This window comes from Neomonachus schauinslandi, chromosome 5, assembly GCF_002201575.2.
Source record: "Neomonachus schauinslandi chromosome 5, ASM220157v2, whole genome shotgun sequence".
In the NCBI taxonomy this organism is placed as follows: domain Eukaryota; kingdom Metazoa; phylum Chordata; class Mammalia; order Carnivora; family Phocidae; genus Neomonachus; species Neomonachus schauinslandi.
Genome location: NC_058407.1, coordinates 84,607,963 through 84,629,043, shown reverse-complemented (window position 1 = coordinate 84,629,043; position 21,081 = coordinate 84,607,963). Strand labels below are relative to the sequence as shown.

The following is a 21,081-nucleotide window of genomic DNA, read 5'->3' as shown; positions in this document are numbered from 1 at the left end:
TCTTGTTGATTCTCATCTTAAACGTCTCCAAAGTGTGTCTGTGATCTTTTGTTTCCTTCTTTCCAGCCATTAGCTTTTTTTTTTTTCCTGAAATCAGCTTTCGAACAGATTTCTTTGTTATTAAGTCCGTCTTTTACACAGATACTGGAATCAGCCCTCTAAAATTTAATTTCCTTATGTTACATTTAAAAACACAATTTCAGGGCGCCTGGGTGGCTCAGTCGGTTGGGCGACTGCCTTTGGCTCGGGTCATGATGCTGGAGTCCCGGGATCGAGTCCCGCGTCGGGCTCCCTGCTCGGCGGGGAGTCTGCTGCTCCCTCTGCCCCTCCCCCTCTCATGCTCTCTATCACTATCTCTCTCAATAAATAAATAAAAATCTTAAATAAAAACACAATTTCATCTCCCAATGTTTGGCGTATTTCTATCCTTACGTTCCACCCACACAGATAATCTTTGTTTTTCAAATTATCTGTGGTCTTTCACTACTTGGGCTTTTCATGTGTTTCCTATTTTGTTTTAAATGTTTATTTCTTCTTCAAATTCTAAGTTTCTATTATCTCTTAAAGACTTAGTTCAAATGTCACCACACCTATAGAAACTTTAACCAGTATAAACAGAATTAATCATCTTTCCTATGTACTCATGACATTATACATTTATAGTATTCATTATATTATGCTGGCATTATTTATTGTTTTTGCCCCAGGAAATTATTAGTTCTTTTAGGGCACTTATTATGTCCAGCTCTTACTGCCCTTCTTACTCTGCACTTGTCTCAATTCCAAGATGTAACAGAGTATTTGCCATATTGGAGTTGCTCAATAAATGGTTTGCTGAGTAAATGAATTGAGGTTCAAATGAGTTAACTGAGTTAATCATGGCTGTACCTCTGGCAAAATGGAAACTTGGAACTGTCTTCTGAATTCAATTCCAGAACTCTCGCCAAAAAGTATGATGGACTTACTTGCTATGATTGCAGGTAAATATAGACTTTATCTCTTACCTGAATGGGTTATCTCCTTCTACCTGTGATACTTTAATATCCATTTGATAATTGTGAACATTTTTCTCTCTGTTTTGAAATCTTTCAGTCTTAAGTTCTCTACTTCATGGCATAGGCCTTTTAATGTTTTTCACTAAAGATTTCAGCTTTCTTATTCCTTTTGATTTTTAAGTTCTGAGAAAATCATCGTATCATTCTTTCTCTGCACTTCAGTCCTGCATTAGGAACAGGGTTAAAATTGCCCATCTCATAGGGTTATAGTTCGATTAAACGAAAGCACATTTAAAGACTGTTGAATCTCAGATCTGTACCTCTGAAACAAATAATGCAATATATGTTAAGAAAAAAAAAAAAAGAAGAAGAAGAAGGTAGCGGGAGGGGAAGAATGAAGCGGGGGAAATTGGAGGGGTAGACGAACCATGAGAGACGATGGACTCTGAAAAACAAACAGGGTTCTAGAGGGGAGGGGGGTGGGAGGATGGGTTAGCCTGGTGGTGGGTATTGAGGAGGGCACGTTCTGCATGGAGCACTGGGTGTTATGCACAAACAATGAATCATGGAACACTACATCTAAAACTAATGATGTAATGTATGGGGATTAACATAAGAATAAAAAAAAAAAGAAGAAAGCACATTTATAAATCTATCTATATTAACTCATTTCATATCCTTCTAAAATCCCAGTCCATTGGAGAGATTCTATTATGGCTATGTGTTTACATCTATTACCTTTTTCTTTTTTCAATTTTAATTTAATTTTTATTTTTAAAATTTTATTTTATTTAAATGCAATTAATTAACATATAGTGTACTATTAGTTTCAGAGGTAGAGTTCAGTGAACTTTTTCCTTTTTTAAAAAAGCAGTTTAGAATTATACTGTGAGATTTTTACTTTTTTGAGTCTCTCTTATATTGAGCTAATTTTCCTTTTAAGATTGAAGATACGAACTGTGAAAAAGCTTTCTCTGAACTTCTAGGAATTTCCTCTCATACAAGACAGGGTTTATATTTGATTATATTTATATCTGCTTTAATGAGATATTCTATTACTTTCTGAAGTTTTCTCCTCTTTGATTTCACAAATGAGAGCTTTGATGGTCAGCATTTAGATGAGTTCACTTCTCTATTTCTTCAATAATCAATAAATCATATTGTCAATATGCTCATTACCGATTCTGCAATAGCTGTAATAGTATATGGCATAAAACTGTGCTTAGCTAAATGATCATAAGCCCTGTTTGGATCTGAATGAACCTAAAGCTAAAAATTGGTTGATGGTAGATCATAATGGTAATAAAAATACATTTATCAGTGCTTACTGTGTGGCTAGCCCTGTGTCAAGAATTTTAGGTATATTATTTAAATTAATCCTCATAACAACTTTACTATAATTATCTCCATTGAAAAACTGAGGAAACTAAGAAATGAGAGGTTTCACTACATGTTGACTCTGTACCAGATTTATAATTGAATTGGGGGAATAATAATTTATCCAACAACCCAAAAACACTTATTGAGTCTTTGCTCATTACGTGTTAGGCATCTGAGTTTGATGGAGAGCCTGATAACATTTTTTTTCTATTTATTCATTAGAAGAGAGCCAAAACTTGAAGCCTTCTAGTTCTTCACAGCAGACTGAGCATAAGGCAGAAGCCACCTCTTCCTCCCTCCAATTCTAATGAATAATCTAAAAGGTATTAAAAGTAACTCATTTCTCTGCTAGAAAACAAGAAGTGATATATTCTGTAAATCCAAAACCATGAGGGTTTTCTGAAAGGTAAATAGTAAAAAGAATTAGAAAGAAATCCTAGTCCAAGATAAGTGCAAGAGAAGAAAACTGAAAAGCATGGAAGTGGCTCCAAGGGTCCATCAAAGGCAAAGACACTGATAAGGGGATGAAGAGAGGTCCCAGGGAAAACTGACAGGAGGTTAATTGGGTATCCCACTCACTCAATAAGTGAAAACATGCATCTTTCCTTGTTTAACACGCCTCCCCTGATCATCAGCATACCCCCACTTAGTAGTATGAACATTTTAACTTTGAGTAACATGGACATTTTAACAATATTACATCTTCCAATCTACTAGCACAAATGTCTTTCCATTTATTTGATCTTCTTTGATTTCTTTAGCAATGTTTTGTGGTTTTTAGCATATAAGTCTTTCACCTCCTTAGTTTATTCTTAAATATTTTATTCCTTCAATGCTATAGTAAATGGGATTCTTTTTTTTTATTTTTTATTGTTATGTTAATCACCATACATTACATCATTAGTTTTTGATGTAGTGTTCCATGATTCATTGTTTGTGCACAACACCCAGTGCTCCATGCAGAACGTGCCCTCTTTAATACCCATTACCAGGCTAACACATCCTCCCACCCTCCTCCCCTCTAGACCACTCAGTTTGTTTTTCAGCATCCATCATCTCTCATGGTTCGTCTCCCCCTCCGATTTCCCCCTCTTCATTCTTCCCCTCCTGCTATCTTCTTCTTCTTTTTTTTCTTAACATATATTGCATTATTTGTTTCAGAGGTACAGATGTGTGATTCAACAGTCTTGCACAATTCACAGCACTCACCATAGCACATACCCTCCCCAGTGTCTACCACCTAGCCACCCCATCCCTCCCACCCCACCCCCACTCCAGCAACCCTCAGTTTGCTTCCTGAGATTAAGAATTCCTCATATCAGCGAGGTCATATGATACATGTCTTTCTCTGATTGACTTATTTTGCTCAGCATAACACCCTCCAGTTCCATCCACATCATTGCAAATGGCAAGATCTCATTCCTTTTAATGGCTGCATAATATTCCATTGTATATATATACCACTTCTTCTTTATCCATTTGTCTGTCGATGGACATCTTGGCTCTTTCCACAGTTTGGCTATTGTGGACATTGCTGCTATAAACATCGGGGTGCACATACCCCTTCGGATCCCTACATTTGTATCTTTGGGGTAAATACCCAGTAGTGCAATTGCTGGATTGTGTGGTAGCTCTATTTTCAACTTTTTGAGGAACCTCCATACTATCTTCCAGAGTGGTTGCACCAGCATGCATTCCCACCAACAGTGTAGGAGGGTTCCCCTTTCTCCGCATCCCCGCCAACATCTGTCATTTCCTGACTTGTTAATTTTAGCCATTCTGACTGGTGTGAGGTGGTATCTCACTGAGCTTTTGACTTGGAATTCCCTGATGCCAAGCGATGTTGAGCACTTTTTCATGTGTCTGTTGGCCATTTGGATGTCTTCTTTGGAAAAATGTCTGTTCATGTCTTCTGCCCATTTCTTGATTGGATTATTTGTTCTTTGGGTGTTGAGTTTGATAAGTTCTTTATAGATTTTGGATACTAGCCCTTTATCTGATATGTCATTTGCAAATATCTTCTCCCATTCTGTCGGTTGTCTTTTGGTTTTGTTGACTGTTTCTTTTGCTTGCAAAAGCTTTTTATTTATTTATTTTTTAAAGATTTTTATTTATTTATTTGACAGAGAGACACAGCAAGAAAGGGAACACAAGCAGGGGGAGTGGGAGAGGGAGAAGCACGCTCCCCGCTGAGCAGGGAGCCCCATGTGGGGCTCGATCCCAGGACCCTGGGATCATGACCTGAGCTGAAGGCAGATGCTTAATGACTGAGCCACCCAGGCACCCCCAAAAGCTTTTTATCTTGATGAAGTCCCAATAGTTCATTTTTGCCCTTGCTTCCCTTGCCTTTGGCGATGTTTCTAGGAAGAAGTTGCTGTGGCTGAGGTCGAAGAGGTTGCTGCCTGTGTTCTCCTCTAGGATTTTGATGGACTCCTGTCTCACATTTAGGTCTTTCAACCATTTGGAGTCTATTTTTGTGTGTGGTGTAAGGAAATGGTCCAGTTTCATTCTTCTGCATGTGGCTGTCCAATTTTCCCAACACCATTTGTTGAGGAGACTGTCTTTTTTCCACTGGACATTCTTTCCTGCTTTGTCGAAGATTAGTTGACCATAGAGTTGAGGGTCCATTTCTGGGCTCTCTATTCTGTTCCATTGATCTATGTGTCTGTTTTTGTGCCAGTACCTTACTGTCTTGATGATGACAGCTTTGTAATAGAGCTGGAAGTCCAGAATTGTGATGCCGCCAGCTTTGCTTTACTTTTTCAATATTCCTCTGGCTATTCGGGGTCTTTTCTTGTTCCATACAAATTTTAGGATTATTTGTTCCATTTCTTTGAAAAAAGTGGATGGTATTTTGATGGGGATTGCATTGAATGTGTAGATTGCTCTAGGTAGCATTGACATCTTCACAATATTTGTTCTTCCAATCCATGAGCATGGAACGTTTTTCCGTTTCTTTGTGTCTTCCTCAATTTGTTTCATGAGTATTTTATAGTTTTCTGAGTACAGATCCTTTGCCTCTTTGGTTAGATTTATTCCTAGGTTTCTTATGGTTTTGGGTGCAATTGTAAATTTCTCTTTCTTCTGTCTTGCTGTTGGTGTATAGGAATGCCACTGATTTCTGTGCATTGATTTTATATCCTGCCACTTTACTGAATTCCTGTATGAGTTCTAGCAGTTTTGGGGTGGAGTCTTTGGGGTTTTCCACATAAAGTATCATATCATCTGCAAAGAGTGAGAATTGACTTCTTCTTTGCCGATTTGGATGCCTTTTATTTCTTTTTGTTGTCTGATTGCTGTGGCTAGGACTTCTAATACTATGTTGAATAGCAGTGGTGATAGTGGACATCCCTGCCGCATTCCTGACCTTAGGGGGAAAGCTCTCCCCATTGAGAATGATATTCGCTGTGGGTTTTTCATAGATGGCTTTTATGATATTGAGGTATGTACCCTCTATCCCTATACTCTGAAGAGTTTTGATCAAGAAAGGATGCTATACTTTGTCAAATGCTTTTTCTGCATCTATTGAGAGGATCATGTGGTTCTTGTTCTTTCTTTGTTAATGTATTGTATCACATTGATTGATTTGCGGATGTTGAACCAACCTTGCAGCCCAGGGATAAATCCCACTTGGTCATGGTGAATAATCCTTTTAATGTACTGTTGGATCCTATTGGCTAGTATTTTGGTGAGAATTTTTGCATCCATGTTCATCAAGGATATTTGGTCTGTAATTCTCCTTTTTGATGGGGTCTTTGTCTGGTTTTGGGATCAAGGTAATGGTGGCCTCATAAAATGAGTTTGGGAGTTTTCCTTCCATTTCTATTTTTTGGAACAGTTTCAGAAGAATAGGTATTAATTTCTTCTTTAAATGTTTAGTAGAATTCCCCTGGGAAGCCATCTGGCCTTGGACTTTTGTTTGTTGGTAGATTTTTGATGTCTGCTTCCATTTCCTTAGTGGTTATATGTCTGTTCAGGTTTTCTATTTCTTCGTGGTTCAGTTTTGGTAGTTTAGACATCTCTAGGAATGCATCCATTTCTTCCAGGTTATCTAATTTGCTCGCATAGAGTTGCTCATAATATGTTCTTATAATTGTTTGTATTTCTTTGGTGTTGGTTGTGATCTCTCCTCTTTCATTCATTATTTTGTTGATTAGGGTCATTTCTCTTTTCTTTTTGATAAGTCTGGCCAGGGGTTTATCACTCTTGTTAATTCTTTCAAAGAACCAGCTCCTAGTTTCATTGATCTGTTCTACTCTTCTTATATAATTGGCTGCTCCCATGTTAGGGGCATAGATATTTACAATTGTTAGATCTTCTTGTTGGATAGACCCTTTAAGTAGGGTATAGTGCCCTTCCTCATCTCTTATTACAGTCTTTGGTTTAAAATCTAATTTGTCTGATATAAGGATTGCCACCCCAGCTTTCTTTTGGTGTCCATTAGCATGGTAAATGGTTTTCCACCCCCTCACTTTCAATCTGGGTGTGCCTTTGTGTCTAAAATGAGTCTCTTGCAGACAACATATTGATGGGTCTTGTTTTTTAATCCAATCTGATAGCCTGTGTCTTTTGATGAGGGGCATTTAGCCCATTTACATTCAGGGTAACTATTGAAAGATAGGAATTTAGTGCCATTGTATTCCGTGTAAGGTGACTGTTACTGTATATTGTCTGTGTTCCTTTTTGGTCTATGTTGCTTTTAGGCTCTCTCTTTGCTTAGAGGACCCCTTTCAAGATTTCTTGTAGGGCTGGTTTTGTGTTTGCAAATTCCTTTAGTTTTTGTTTGTCCTGGAAGCTTTTTATCTCTCTTTCTATTTTCAATGACAGCCTGGCTGGATATAGTATTCTTGGCTGCATATTTTTCTCGTTTAGTGCTCTGAATATATCATCCAGTCCTTTCTGACCTGCCAGGTCTCTGTGGATAGGTCTGTTGCCAATCTAATGTTTCTACCATTGTAGGTTACAGATCTCTTCTCCCGAGCTGCTTTCAGGATTTTCTCTTTGTCTCTGAGACTCGTAAGTTTACTATTAGATGTCGGGGTGTTGACCTATTTTTATTGATTTTGAGAGGGGTTCTCTGTGCCTCCTGGATTTTGATGCCTGTTTCCTTCCCCAAATTAGGCAAGTTCTCTGCTATAATTTCCTCCAATATACCTTCTGCCCCTCTCTCTCTTTCTTCTTCCTCTTGGCTCCCAATTATTCTAATCTTGTTTCACCTTATGGTATCGCTTATCTCTCAAATTCTGCCCTCATGATCCAGTAGTTGTTTATCTCTCTTTTTCTCAGCTTCTTTATTTTCCATCATTTGGTCTTCTTTATCACTGATTCTTCTGCCTCATTTATCCTAGCAATTAGCGCCCCCATTTTTATTGCACCTCATTAATAGCCTTTTTGATTTCGACTTGGTTAGATTTTAGATCTTTTATTTCTCCAGAGTTTCTCTAATAACTTCCATGCTTTTTCAAGCCCAGCTAGTATCTTTAAAGTCATGATTCTGAACTCTAGATCCAACATCGTACTAATGTCCATATTGAGTAGGTCACTGGCAGTCGGTACTACCTCTTGTTCTTTTTGTTGAGGTGATTTTTTTCCGTCTTGTCATTTTGTCCAGAGGAGAATAGGTGAATGAGAGAACAAAATGCTAACAGGGTAACAACGTCCCCAGAAAATATACTCTAAACAAATCAGAAAAGACCTGAAGCCGGGGGAAAAGAAAGGGAAAGAAAGGAAAAAGAAAAAGAAAAGAGAAAAAGAGAAAAACAAACAAAAACAGTACAAAAAGGAAAAAACAAAATATGATCAAATATGATCAGGCTGGTGCATAGATCAGTGCCACACACTAGATTTTGGGTGTATTTTGGTCTGTTAGAAGAAAGTGCCTCCCAAAATTTTAAAGAAAGAAAAACTTATATATGTACAAAAATAAGGGTTGAAATGATGAAGGGATGGAATATGACTGTAAAGATGAAAATTATAAAAAATTTTATAAAAGGAATTGATAAGAAGTTGTTTGAAAAAAGAAAGAAGAGGATTTTAAAAAAAAGGGAGAGAATGTGATCAGGCAGGAGAGTAGAACAAAACCATACACTAGAGATTTAGGGTATATTTTGATCTGTTAGAAGAAACTATCTCAAAATTTTAAAGAGAGAACAACTTATATATATATGCCAATAACAAGGGTAACTACTATGAAGGGATAGAATATGACATTATTCCCCTAGTGCTGGAGTTCTGCTGTTCTCACTGATCAGTAAACTTGGTCTTGGCTGGCTGTTCTCGCTGATCTTCTGTGGGAGGGGCCTGTTGCCGGGGTTCCCAAATGTCTCTGCCAGAGGCGGAATTGCCCCACCCTTGCCCCCTCCTGGCTAAGTAATCTGCTCGGGTTTGCTCTCGGAAGCTTTTGTTCCCTGCAAGCTTTCCGTACAGCTTTGGAGGATGAGAGTGAAAATGGCGGCCTCCCAATCTCCACCCCAGAGGAGCTGAGAACTCGGGACCCCGCTCCTCAGTGCGCCCCCAGAGAAAAGCCGGCAGTCACTCCCGCCTCCCCGGTCTCCGGCCGCACTCCGTGCTCACCCGGCCTGTGACTGAGCGTTTCTATCTCTGGTGCCCGACCGCATGTGGAGTCTCCAACCCCAGCAGATCCCTGCGGTGCACTCCCATGCCGCTTCTCCCGGGGAGGAAGGGGAGTCTTCCTGGATCTGCCACTTGTTGGGTCCCTGCTGGAGGAGCAGTGGCCCGACTGTGCTGCGGATCACGGTTTATGGCAACCCGGAGCTGAGAGCCCGCTCCTCGGCTCCGTCTCTGCAGCCGGCTTCCCTGCTCCTATACCTGGGAGCTCTGCTGCACTCAGGCACCCCTAGTCTCTCTGTGACCCCGAGGGTCCTGAGACCACACTGTCCCGCGAGGGTTCCACCCCCCACTTAGCCACTGGAGTGACATCCCTCAGCGGAGCAGACTTCTAAAAGTTCCGATTTTGTGCTCCGTGGCTCTATCACTTGCCAGAAGCCGCTGATGGAGGCCCCTTCACCCACCGTCTATCCTCCCAAATATCGCCTGGGATTCACTTCTCCGCACGTCCTACCTTCCAGAAAGTGGTCGCTTTTCTGTTCAGAGAGTTGTTGCTATTTTTTTCTTCGATCTCCTGTTGAGTTTGTAGGTGTTCAGAATGGTTTGATGCCTATCCAGCTGAATTCCTGAGACCAGACAAAATCCAGGTCTCCTACTCCTCCACCATCTTCCTCTGCCCCCCTCCAGGATTCTTTTCTTAATTTCTGTTTCAGATTGCTTATTTTCAGTGTATAGAAACACAACTGATTTTTGAGTGTTAGTTTTTTATCCTGTATCTTTGCTGTACTTGTTTAGTAGTTCTAGTAGCTTGTTTTGTGTGGAACCCTTACAGATTTCTACAAATAAGTTCATGTCATCTGTGAACAAATAATAATAATATAAATTATAAATAAATAATATGGTAAAAATATAATTTTACTTCTTTTCCAGTTTGTATGCCTTTAATTTTTTTTTTTTTTTTTTTTAATTACTCTGGCTAAAACTTCTAGTACTCTGTTGAGTAGTAGTGGCTACAGTGGGCATCCTTGCCTTGTTCCTGACCTCAGAGGAAAAGTTTTCAGTGTTTCCTTCTATTCCTAGTTTGTTGAGTGCTTCTATCATAAGACAGCTGAATTTTGTGAAATGCTTTTTCTGCATCTATTGAGTTGATTATGTGGTTTTATTCTTCATTTTGTTAATGTGATATGTTACATTGATTGATTTTCATAAGTAGGATTTTCAACAATCTGACTTGCATTCCAGTTATAAATTCCACTTGGTTATGATGTATAATCCTTTTAATGCACTGTTAATTACTGTTTGCTAGTATTTTGTTGAGAATCTTTACAACAGTATTCATCAGGGATACTAGTCTGTAGTTTCTTTCCTTGTGATGTCTTTGTCTGGCTTTGATATCAGGTCATGTGGCCTCATTTAATGAATTTGGGAGTATCCCCTCCTCTTCAATTCTTTGGAACTGTTTGTGAAGCATTAGCATTAATTCTTTAAATGTTTGGTAGAATTCTCCGGTGAAACCATCCTGTCCTAGACTTTCTTTGTTGGGAAGTTTCTAATTACAGTTTCAATCTCCTCCCTAGATACAGGTCTGTTCAGATTTTTTATTTCTTCATTATTCATTCCTGGTAAGTTGTATGTTTCTAGTAATTTATCCATTTCTTCTAGGTTACCCAATATTTTGGCATATAATTGTTCATAACTTATTTTAATTTCCATGACATTATTTATAATGTTTCCTCTTTCATTTCTAATTTTAGCTATGAGTCTCCTCTTTTTCTTAATCTAAGTTTTTGTCAATTTTGTTGATTCTTTCAAAATCTAACTCTTAGTTTCATTGATTTTTTTCTATTGTTTTTCTATTCCCTTTTTCATTTATCTCTACTCTAAAATCCTTATTATTTACTTAATGCTGGTAACTTTGGGTTGAGTTTTTTTCTTCTTTGTCTAGACCTTGAGGTATAAGGATAGGTTGTTGTTTTGAGATCTATTTTTTCAATGTTATCATCTATCACTATACACTTTTACTAGTGCTTTTATGACATCCCATATGTTTTGGTACATTGTGCTTTCATTTTCATTTGTCTCCAGATAGTTTCTAAATTCTCTTTTGATTTCTTCTTTGATCTATTGGTTGTATTGGTTAATTTCCACACATTTGTGGACTTTTCTGTGGTCAAAGAGAATACATTGTATGATTTCAATTTTATTAAATTTGTTAGGACTTTTTGTGACATAACATATGGTCTGTTTTGGAAAATGTTTCATGTGCACTTGAGAACAATGTATATTCTGATAGATGGAGTGTTCTATAAACGTCTATGTCCAATTGGGTCTAACTGGCTTACAGTGTTGTTCAAGTTTTCTGTTTCCCTTTTGATTTCCTATCTGGTTGTTCTAGCCATTATTAAAAGTGGGGTATTGATTCTCTTATTTTTAATATGTTTCTATTTCTACTAATAGTTCTGTCAATGTTTGCTTCAAATATTTGAGTTTTCTAATTTTAGTTACATATATATGTTTATAATTGTTATATCTTCCTGATTAATTGACCCTTTTTCTTTATGTACTGTCCTTCTTGGTCTCTTGTGATAGTTTTTGTCTTAAAGACTATTTTATCTATGAAAGTATGGCCATCCCTGTTCTTTTTAGGTTCTTGTTTGCATAAAATATTCATCACCTGTTTGAGCTGGTATAACAAAAATACCATAGACTGGGTGGCTTAAATAACAAATATTTCTCTCTCATAGTTTTGGAGGTTGGGAAAATCAAGATCAAGGGCCTGGCAGATTAGGTTCCTGGTGATGTCTTGTTTCCTGATTCATAGATGGCTGTTTTCTCCTTGTGTCTTCATATGATGGGAAAAGGGCAGGAGAGCCCTCTGGGGTCTCTTTTATAAGGATGCTAATCCTATTCAGGGGGTCTCTGTCCGCTTGACAGAGACCTTCCAAAATAACCTTCCAAAAGCCCCACTTCTTACCATCTCTTTGATGATTAGGTTTTCAACATGAATTTTGAAGGGACAGAAATATTCAGCTTATTACATACCCTTTCATTTTTAGCTTTTTGGTGCCTAGATCTAAAATGAATCTCTTGTAGACAGCATGTAGTTGAATCCTATTTTTAATCAATTCAGGCAGTCTATGTCTTTTAATTAATGTACTCAATCAAGTTACATTTAAAGTAATTATGGATAGGAAAGAACTATTGCCATTTTGTCATTGTTTTTTCTGTCTTAAAATTTTTTGTTCTCTTTTCCTCTCTTGATGTTTCTCTGTGTTTAATTTTTTTTGTAGTGATGTATTTTGATTCTCTTTTCATTTCCCTTTATGTATACTCTATAGACAATACAAATGTATTATTGTATTTTATATTTCCATTACTAGGGAATATTATATTTTGGTATGGTTTTGTGTTGCTATTCACCATCCTTTCACTTCAACTTGTAGAACCTTCATTGTTTCTTGTATGACAGATCTAGTGGTTATGAATTCCCTCAGCTTTGACTTATCTGGGAAAGTCTTGATTTCTCCTTATTCTTAAAGGACAGTTTTGACAGATATAATATTCTTTGTTGGCAGCCTTTTTCTTTTAGTACTTTGAATATTTTATTCTATTCCTTTCTAGTCTGCAAGTTTTTTTTTGCTGAAAAATCTGATGATGATCTAATGGGAATTCCCTTGTATGTGTTGAGTCACTTTTCTCCTACTGCTTTCAAGACTTTCTTTTTGTCTGTGACTTTTGACAGTTTGATTATGATGTATCTTTGTGTCGGTCTCATTACATTTACCCTAGATGTGCTTCTTTGAATTTATCAAATTTGCATGTACATTTCTTTACTTAGATTTGGAAAATTTGGAGCTATAGTCTTTAAATAATTTTTCTGCCCCTTTCTCTTTCTTCTTCTGGTATTCTTATAATGCAATTACTGTTCTGCTTGATGGTGGTGTCCCATAGGTTCTTTACATTCTTCATATTTATTCATTCATTTTTTTTTTCCCTCTTGGCCCAGTCTTTGAGTTTGTTAATTCTTTTTCTGTCTGGTCAAGTTTAATTTTGAGCTCCTCTAGTGAAGTTTTCAAGTCAGGTAATGTTTTCTTCAGTTCTGGAATTTCTGTTTTGTTCTTCTTCCAAGTTTCTGTTTCTTCATTAATAATCTCATTTTGTTTATGTATTGTTTTTCTGATTTCATTTAGAGGTATATCTATTTTGTGTTTTAATTCATTGAATATCCTTATGGTAATTTTGAATTCTTTTTCTGGCAGTTCATGTATCTCCATTTCCTTAGAGTCAATTTCTGGAGATTTAATTTCTTCCTTTAAATGTGTTGTGGTTTCCTGTTTCTTTATATGTCTTATTATTTTTTGTTGTTGGAACTTTGACATTTGAAAATCAGCCAACTCTCTCAGACTTTGTGGTTTTGTACAGGGATGAGTTTAACTATGTAGCCAAGCTAGAGATTGTCTAGATCTCTCAAGTTTCTTCTGGATGTGTGTCCTCCTTGCGCTGTTGGAGAAGTTTGCTGGTGTCTACTAAGGACTTCTGCCTGGTGCCTAAAATAACTGCACCCTCCCTGGTTTAGTAAATTACAATCCTGGTGCTCCACCTAGTGTCTATCCATGGTACTACATATTCTGGTTCATGGTTTGTCTTTATTCTGAGACCCTCAAATGTGGCCATCTACTCTTGTCAGTACTTGAATACAAACTGGTCCCTCATGCTGCCTCCATACAAGTCAGAACATTGGATATAAGTTCTATTCCTTTCTCTCCCCAGACAGAATATGGGAGTTGGGGATTTTGTCCCAATTGCACCAATGATGCTTGGTTGGGGGAAGGCTTTGGCAAGAAAATTGAGGAGTGTCACAGATTTTCCTACCGAACTTGTGAGGTTTGCTTCCCACTGTGTAGGATGCACAAATATTTTAAATGGTTTCTGGATTTCTCACAGAGATATTCAGTTTGTTGTTAAGTCTATGTATCCATGAGGGAAGGAGGATTGAGGGTTCCTATTTTGTCATCTTGCTGAGAGAGGGACAGTGCAGGGAGGGGCAGAGGGAGAGAGAGAGAGAGAGAATCTTAAGCAGACTCCACGCCCAGCATGGAGCCTGACATGGGGCTCGATCTCACAATCCTGAGATCATGACCTGAGCCAAAATCAAGAGTCGGATGCTTAACCGACTGAGCCACCCAGGTGCCCCATCCCATCTCCATTTCTTAATTTCTGGTGTCAATACATGATTTTTTTTAAATGATTAGAACTGGAAAATTTTCCTTTCTGTTCTATAATGTAAAGATAGTAATGATACTATATATGTCAGAATGGGCTGTCCTTGAAGAAAATTTTCATAATTTTTGTCTAATCTCTCTGGACAAATTTAATATCTTTTTCCTATGAGTTTTGTTGTTCCCTTTACCAACTTAGCAAAACTGGCTTTGATACCCTTCTACCTTTGGTGTTTCATTCTTAGATGACTTCCTATATCTTATATAAGAATTCTTAGTTATTTCTAATAAGTTGTAACATTTACAACTTTTCTCAAGCCCTTTCAACTTCATTAAAAGTTCCATATACGGGAAGGAAAGTACACACATTTTTCCAGCCATGGAAGGGCTATATTGGGCCTTTTATCTCCTTCTCCAAGCATAACCTCATGTAAGACACATAGTAAGTTCTAGTTAGACAAAAGCTCAACACGTTTTTAAACATCTTTGTGGCAGGCACTGTTCTACGCCCTGGAGATATACCAGTGAACAAAACAGATGAAAAAAAATCCTACCCTAATGAAAGTTATAGTGAGGGCAACATATATTACATACATACATACAGACAGACAGACATAAAATATATTGTGAGGGGAAAGTGGTAATAATTTTAAACAGGATGGGTAAGGAAAGCCTCACTCTGCAAGTTACAGTGAGCAAAAGTCTCAAGGATGTGAGGGAGTGAGTGATAAGGATATAACTATGGGGAAGAGCTTTCCCTGAAGGAAGAAAAGCAAGAACCAAGAACCTGTGTCAAAATAATAAACCTGGAATGCTCAAGGTAAAACAAGAAGGCTCTTGTGGATGGAGAGGAATGAGCAAGAACTAGAGTAACAGAACATGAGATCAGAAGGGTAAAATGGAATATTTTTAGGGAAGGGATAATCAGGGGAGGACAGATCATTTAGAGCCTTGTAGGCTATTGGAAAGACTAGATATTACTAAGAGGGAGATGGGAAAACAGGGAGTGGTGGCATAATCTAATTTTTACTTTGAAAGAGTTTTTGTAGTTACTGTGTTGAGAAGAGACTGTAAGGGGAATGAGAGCAGAAGCAGAAAGATCTAATAAGAGGCTAATGTGATGCTCCAGGCTATGCATGATGGTGGCTACCACTGGTGGTATTGGAGGTAATGAGAAAGACCTGTCTGAATCAGCTTGGGTTGCTATAAGAAAATAGCACAGACTAGGTGGCTTAAACAACAGAAATTTATTTCTCATGGTTCTGGGGGCTGGAAGTCTTGAGATCTCGGTACCAGCATAGTTGGGTTCTGGTGAGAACACTCTTCCTCATTTTCAGATGGCTATCTTCTTGTGTCCTCACAAAGCAGAGAGAGAGAGAGAGAGAAGTAAGCCCTTCTAAGGACACTAATCCTAGCATGAGGGCTCTATCTTTATGACCTAATTCCCAAAGGACCTCTCTCCAAATATCATCACATTAGCGATTAGGGTTTCAACATATGAATTTGGTGGGGACACAAACATATAGTCCATAGCAGAATAATATTTTAATGTTAGATGTAAAAGGAATTCACTTATGGGTATAAATGTGGGCTGTAAGAAGGATGAACCAACACATTTTGTTAAAATGAATTTGAAAATAAAATATCTATAACCACTAAAGTATTTTTTTAGAATGTTGAATATACTGCTTTTTTTTTTCATTTTTATTTGGATTTCTCCAATAATAGTGAGGTTTTATAAATTTTTAAAAAAGTTCCATTTTCCAGCTGACTTCCTGGAAATGCCATCTTTGAGAATGTCTAGCCACTCCCCTCACAGTTAGTCTATATGATTCGTGGGGGGAATAAAGAATAGCTTATCATCATCACCGTCTCAGGTCATTATCTAGCTTCTTAAAAATCAGTTAAAAATATAAAATGAAGGGCGCCTGGGTGGCTCAGTTGGTTAAGCGACTGCCTTCGGCTCAGGTCATGATCCTGGAGTCCTGGGATCGAGTCCCACATCGGGCTCCCTGCTCGGCAGGGAGTCTGCTTCTCCCTCTGACCCTCCTCCCTCTCATGCTCTCTGTCTCTCATTCTCTGTCTCAAATAAATAAATAAAATCTTTAAAAAAAATAAAAAATAAAAAAAATAAAATAAAATGAAAAAAACAGCCTTGACTGTTGTACTCTAATTATCTGATGTTGTAAACAAGTTAGAAAATGATGCTTTATCAGTGTAGTGATGATAACGTTAAAAGGACTAGGGAGTACCAGTTGGTATAGAGGAAAGTTGAGTATGATTTTAATGATAAAAATAATGTTTTTAAGTAAAGAAGATAAGTTATTTTTAATTCATTGCATATATAAGCATTATAGTCTTTTTATTAATTATTTTATCCTTTCTTTCTGCTTTTTCTTAGATGTTCTTAGTAGCCCTGTCATTGAGCTTTATGTGTAAGGGACTAGGTGGAGTCATCATGAAAAGTTCCATCACTCAAATAGAAAGGAGATTTGACATATCATCTTCGATTTCTGGCTTAATTGATGGAGGCTTTGAAATTGGTAATTTTTATTTCTATTTTTATTATTAGTAACAAGATTTGCAGAGGTAAAAACTGTTCATACAAGCTCTACACCACTGATTTTCAGTCAGGAGTAAATTTGCCCCCCAGGGACAATTCAATGATATCTGATGTTATTTTTGATTGTCATAACTGAGGGGAGGGAGATTGTTATAGGCATCTAGTAGTAGAGGCTAGGGGTGCCACTAAACATCCTACAATGCACAGGATAACACCCACGACAAAGAATTATCTAGCCCAGAATGTCAATAATGCAGAGGTTGAGAGACCTTGATCTATACCAACTCACTGCTTGCAAACTAATGCTTTGCAGGGCTGTACCTTCCCTCTCTCAAGATGTCCTAGTACAAAAAATAAATTAATTAATTAAAAATTAAAGGTTGGGGAGAGGATTATGATTCTAATGATTTGAGAAGGAGGAACAGCTTTGGAGCAATCTCTGTTAGGTTTGTACTGTTTAACTGGGTATAAAATTTGGGGTGAAACTTTTTTTTTTTTAACATTGAATATATTGCTTTGTTGTCTTTAATTTGGATTTCTCTAATAACAGTGAGGTTTTATGTAATTATTAGATATTATTTTCTCTTATTTCATTAAATGGTAGCTCATTACCTTTGCCCTCCCCCCTTATAGACTTTTTTAAATTTTTAAATAATATTCAAGTTTATTAAACAAATTTTTAAAAGTATTATAAAATGTTTAACTTTCATCAGCTTCAAGGTTTATGTTGCTCCCAAATTTTGCATATAACTGAATCTGCTAACACCCCCTGGATTAATTCCACTCTGGATTCTCAGGCATCAATTTCTTCTTACAAATTTTTCTTGTTACTTTTAACATTTCCTATGTTTCTTCTTGAGAATGGCTAATGAAAACATCACCAATTTGGTCAGGTATCATTAAGCACTCATTATCTGCAAGCATGATGTCCTCACAAGCATCTTCTAAATTTTAGGGTTGTTTCTTTTTCACTTCTTTCTTCCTTCAGCTCTACTTGTATTCAGTGCAAATTTTTTTTCTTTTGTTGATCTTCAAAAATAACATTGACATCTTCTCAGCCCCCTTCTTCATGGTACCTGCCATCTTAGGCCCCTTTTAGACTTTTTAATGATTTGAAGGGACTCAAAATTATTTCTGTTGTATTAATTACAAATAAGTTTGTTGTTTACTTAACTTATTTAAAAATATATTAGCTATTGAATATTTTAAGAAATAATTGCATAAAGGAAGACCCATTTATTTTTTTATTATGAATTCTGTCTTTTTATGATTAAGAGGTTATTATGCCCTGCATATCCTTTACTCTTCCACCTCCGAGATTTAATGAAACTACCTAAGGTTTTAGTTTTGGACTATTAATTAGTCCAAATTCTAATTCAGTATGTGTCTCTTTTTATTGAGGAATGGATTCTTAATATTTTTGTTAAACTTTGTAGCTATTTAACAGCAATTACATAGACATGGTTTTAGGTTTTACTAGTTTCTTTGCTTACCACTGTTAATTGAATCTTATGACTTCAAATCTCATCTTTAGTTTTTGTGGAGTATATCTTCAAGTAGTTATTTTTTGCATGGAAATAATTGAAATAACATATTTTCTAAGCCCTTGCTTGTTGGAAAATGTATTTACTTTATCATTATATTCAAGTAATAATGTCTGATTATAGAATTAAATTTTCAAAATCATTTTTCCTCAGAACATTTAAAATATTTACCTGATTTACAATATTCAGTGTTACACATAAGAAATCATTATCAATGTCATTGTCATGCACCTCCTCTTTATCCCTGAATTTCAGAAATTTTACCAACATATATCAGAACTGTTTATTTTACATTACTTAATGCTGGAGAAATATAGAAGTTTGTATCTGAAAGCTTAGGTCTTTCTTTAACTCAGGGAATTTATTTTCTATTATTAAATTTGTTTCTTCCCCTCTATTTTCTTATTTGTTTTCTTCTGAATCATATATAAGATGAATATTAAATTTCCTCACAATTTTGTTCCTTTAACTTTTTCTGTCTAAAATTCTACTTTTTTGCTTTATGTTCCATCAGTCTTCTCTGATACCACCTTCCATCTTATCAGGTCTCAGGATGTACATGTTTTAATAGTATTTTTAATTTACAAAAATTCTTTATTGTTCTCTTATTATTTTTTGTCTGCCAGTTCTTATGTTATGGATGCAACCTACCCTTTCACCTCCAGAGAGACTAACTATTTTTTTTTGTTTCTCCTCTTTTTAGTTTCTTTATTTAATGTTTTCTCCATGGGTTACTTTATCTGCCAGTTCATTTTGGTGCTTTTATTACATGCTTTTTTTCCCCCATCAAAAGTTCAATAATTCTTGGTTGTTGTCTATTTGTTATTAAATGTGTAGCTCCAGATGAGTCAGGTTGGTCATGACTTCTTCCACTTGGAATGCTCTTCTGCTCCTTGTTAATCTAAATAACTTATACTCTACATTACATCTCAAGTGACCTTTCCCCCAGGAAACTTTACTGTAGCCCCCACTTAATTTAAGCTTTTCCTTTCTGTTGTCTAGTAGCACCTCTGTTCATCTACTAATTTTTATCACTGGTATATAAGCTTCTGGAGGACAAATACTATGGTTTATTTTCTTTTTTATATTTCTAGCTCCTAGCACTATGGCAGGTACTTAATAGGAATTTAAAGAATGGTAGGAGTGAATTAATAAGTGCTTGAATGAACACCTTTCTCTCAGGTCAGGAAGATTTTCTGCATTTTTTCCCAGTCAAAAACAATTTAGTCAAGAGCTTTCCCCCTAAGGTCAGGAACAGGGCAGGGATGTCCACTATCACCACGGCTATTCAACATAGTACTAGAAGTCCTAGCCACAGCACTCAGACAACAAAAAGAAATAAAAGGCATCTGAATCAGCAAAGAAGAAGTCAAACTCTCACTCTTTGCAGATGATATGATACTTTATGTGGAAAACCCCAAAGACTCCACCCCAAAACTGCTAGAACTCATACAGGAATTCAGTAAAGTGGCAGGATATAAAATCAATGCACAGAAATCAGTTGCTTTTATATACACCAACAACAAGACAGAGGAAAGAGAAATTAAGGAGTTGATCCCATTTACAATTGCACCCAAAACCATAAGATACCTAGGAATAAATCTAACCAAAGAGGCAAAGAATCTGTACTCAGAAAACTATAAAATACTCTTAAAGAAATTGAGGAAGACACAAAGAAATGGAAAAATGTTCGATGCTCATGGATTGGAAGAACAAATATTGTGAAAATGTGAATGCTACCTAGAGCAATCTACACATTTAATGCAATCCCTATCAAAATACCATCAACATTTTTCCAAAGAAATGGAACAAATAATCCTAAAATTTGTATGGAACCAGAAAAGACCCCAAATAGCCAGAGGAATGTTGGAAAAGCAAAACAAAGCTGGTGGCATCACAATTCTGGACTTCCAGCTCTATTACAAAGCTGTCATCATCAAGACAGCATGGTACTGGCACAAAAACAGACACATAGATCAATGGAACAGAATAGAGAGCCCAGAAATGGACCCTCAACTCTATGGTCAACTCATCTTCAACAAAGCAGGAAAGAATGTCCAATGGAAAAAAGACAGTCTCTTCAACAAATGGTGTTGGGAAAATTGGACAGCCACATGCAGAAGAATGAAACTGGACCACTTCCTTACACCACACACAAAAATAGACTCCAAATGGTTGAAAGACCTAAATGTGAGACAGGAGTCCATCAAAATCCTAGAGGAGAACACAGGCAGCAACCTCTTTCACCTCAGCCACAGCAACTTCTTCCTAGAAACATCGCCAAAGGCAAGGGAAGCAAGGGCAAAAATGAACTATTGGGACCTCATCAAGATAAGAAGCTTTTGCACAGCAAAAGAAACAGTCAACAAAAACCAAAAGATAACTGACAGAATGGGAGAAGATATTTGCAAGTGACATATCAGATAAAGGGCTAGTATCCAAAATCTATAAAGAACTTATCAAACTCAACACCCAAAGAACAAAGAATCCAATCAAGAAATGGGCAGAAGACATGAACTGACATTTTTCCAAAGAAGACATCCAAATGGCTAACAGACACATGAAAAAGTGCTCAACATCGCTCGGCATCAGGGAAATCCAAATCAAAAGCTCAGTGAGGGCGCCTGGGTGGCTCAGTTGGTTAAGCGACTGCCTTCGGCTCAGGTCATGATCCTGGAGTCCCTGGATCGAGTTCCGCATCGGGCTCCCTGCTCGGCAGGGAGTCTGCTTCTCCCTCTAACCCTTCCCCCTCTCATGTACTCTCTCTCTCATTCTCGCTCTCTCAAATAAATAAATAAATCTTTAAAAAAAAA

At 37.0% G+C, this 21,081-nt stretch overlaps 1 protein-coding gene and 1 pseudogene across 1 annotated transcript in view; one reads left to right on the top strand and one right to left on the bottom strand.

Annotated features, from left to right (window-relative positions):
* Positions 1-21,081, top strand: part of SLCO1B3 (solute carrier organic anion transporter family member 1B3) — a 61,989-nt gene that overhangs the window by 11,363 nt on the left and 29,545 nt on the right. The window contains exon 3 of the mRNA XM_044914913.1: positions 16,563-16,704. Within this exon, the coding sequence (XP_044770848.1) occupies positions 16,563-16,704 (142 nt within the window). The remainder of the gene's footprint in view (positions 1-16,562; positions 16,705-21,081) is intronic.
* On the bottom strand, positions 17,424-17,807 carry LOC110580872 (annotated as a pseudogene).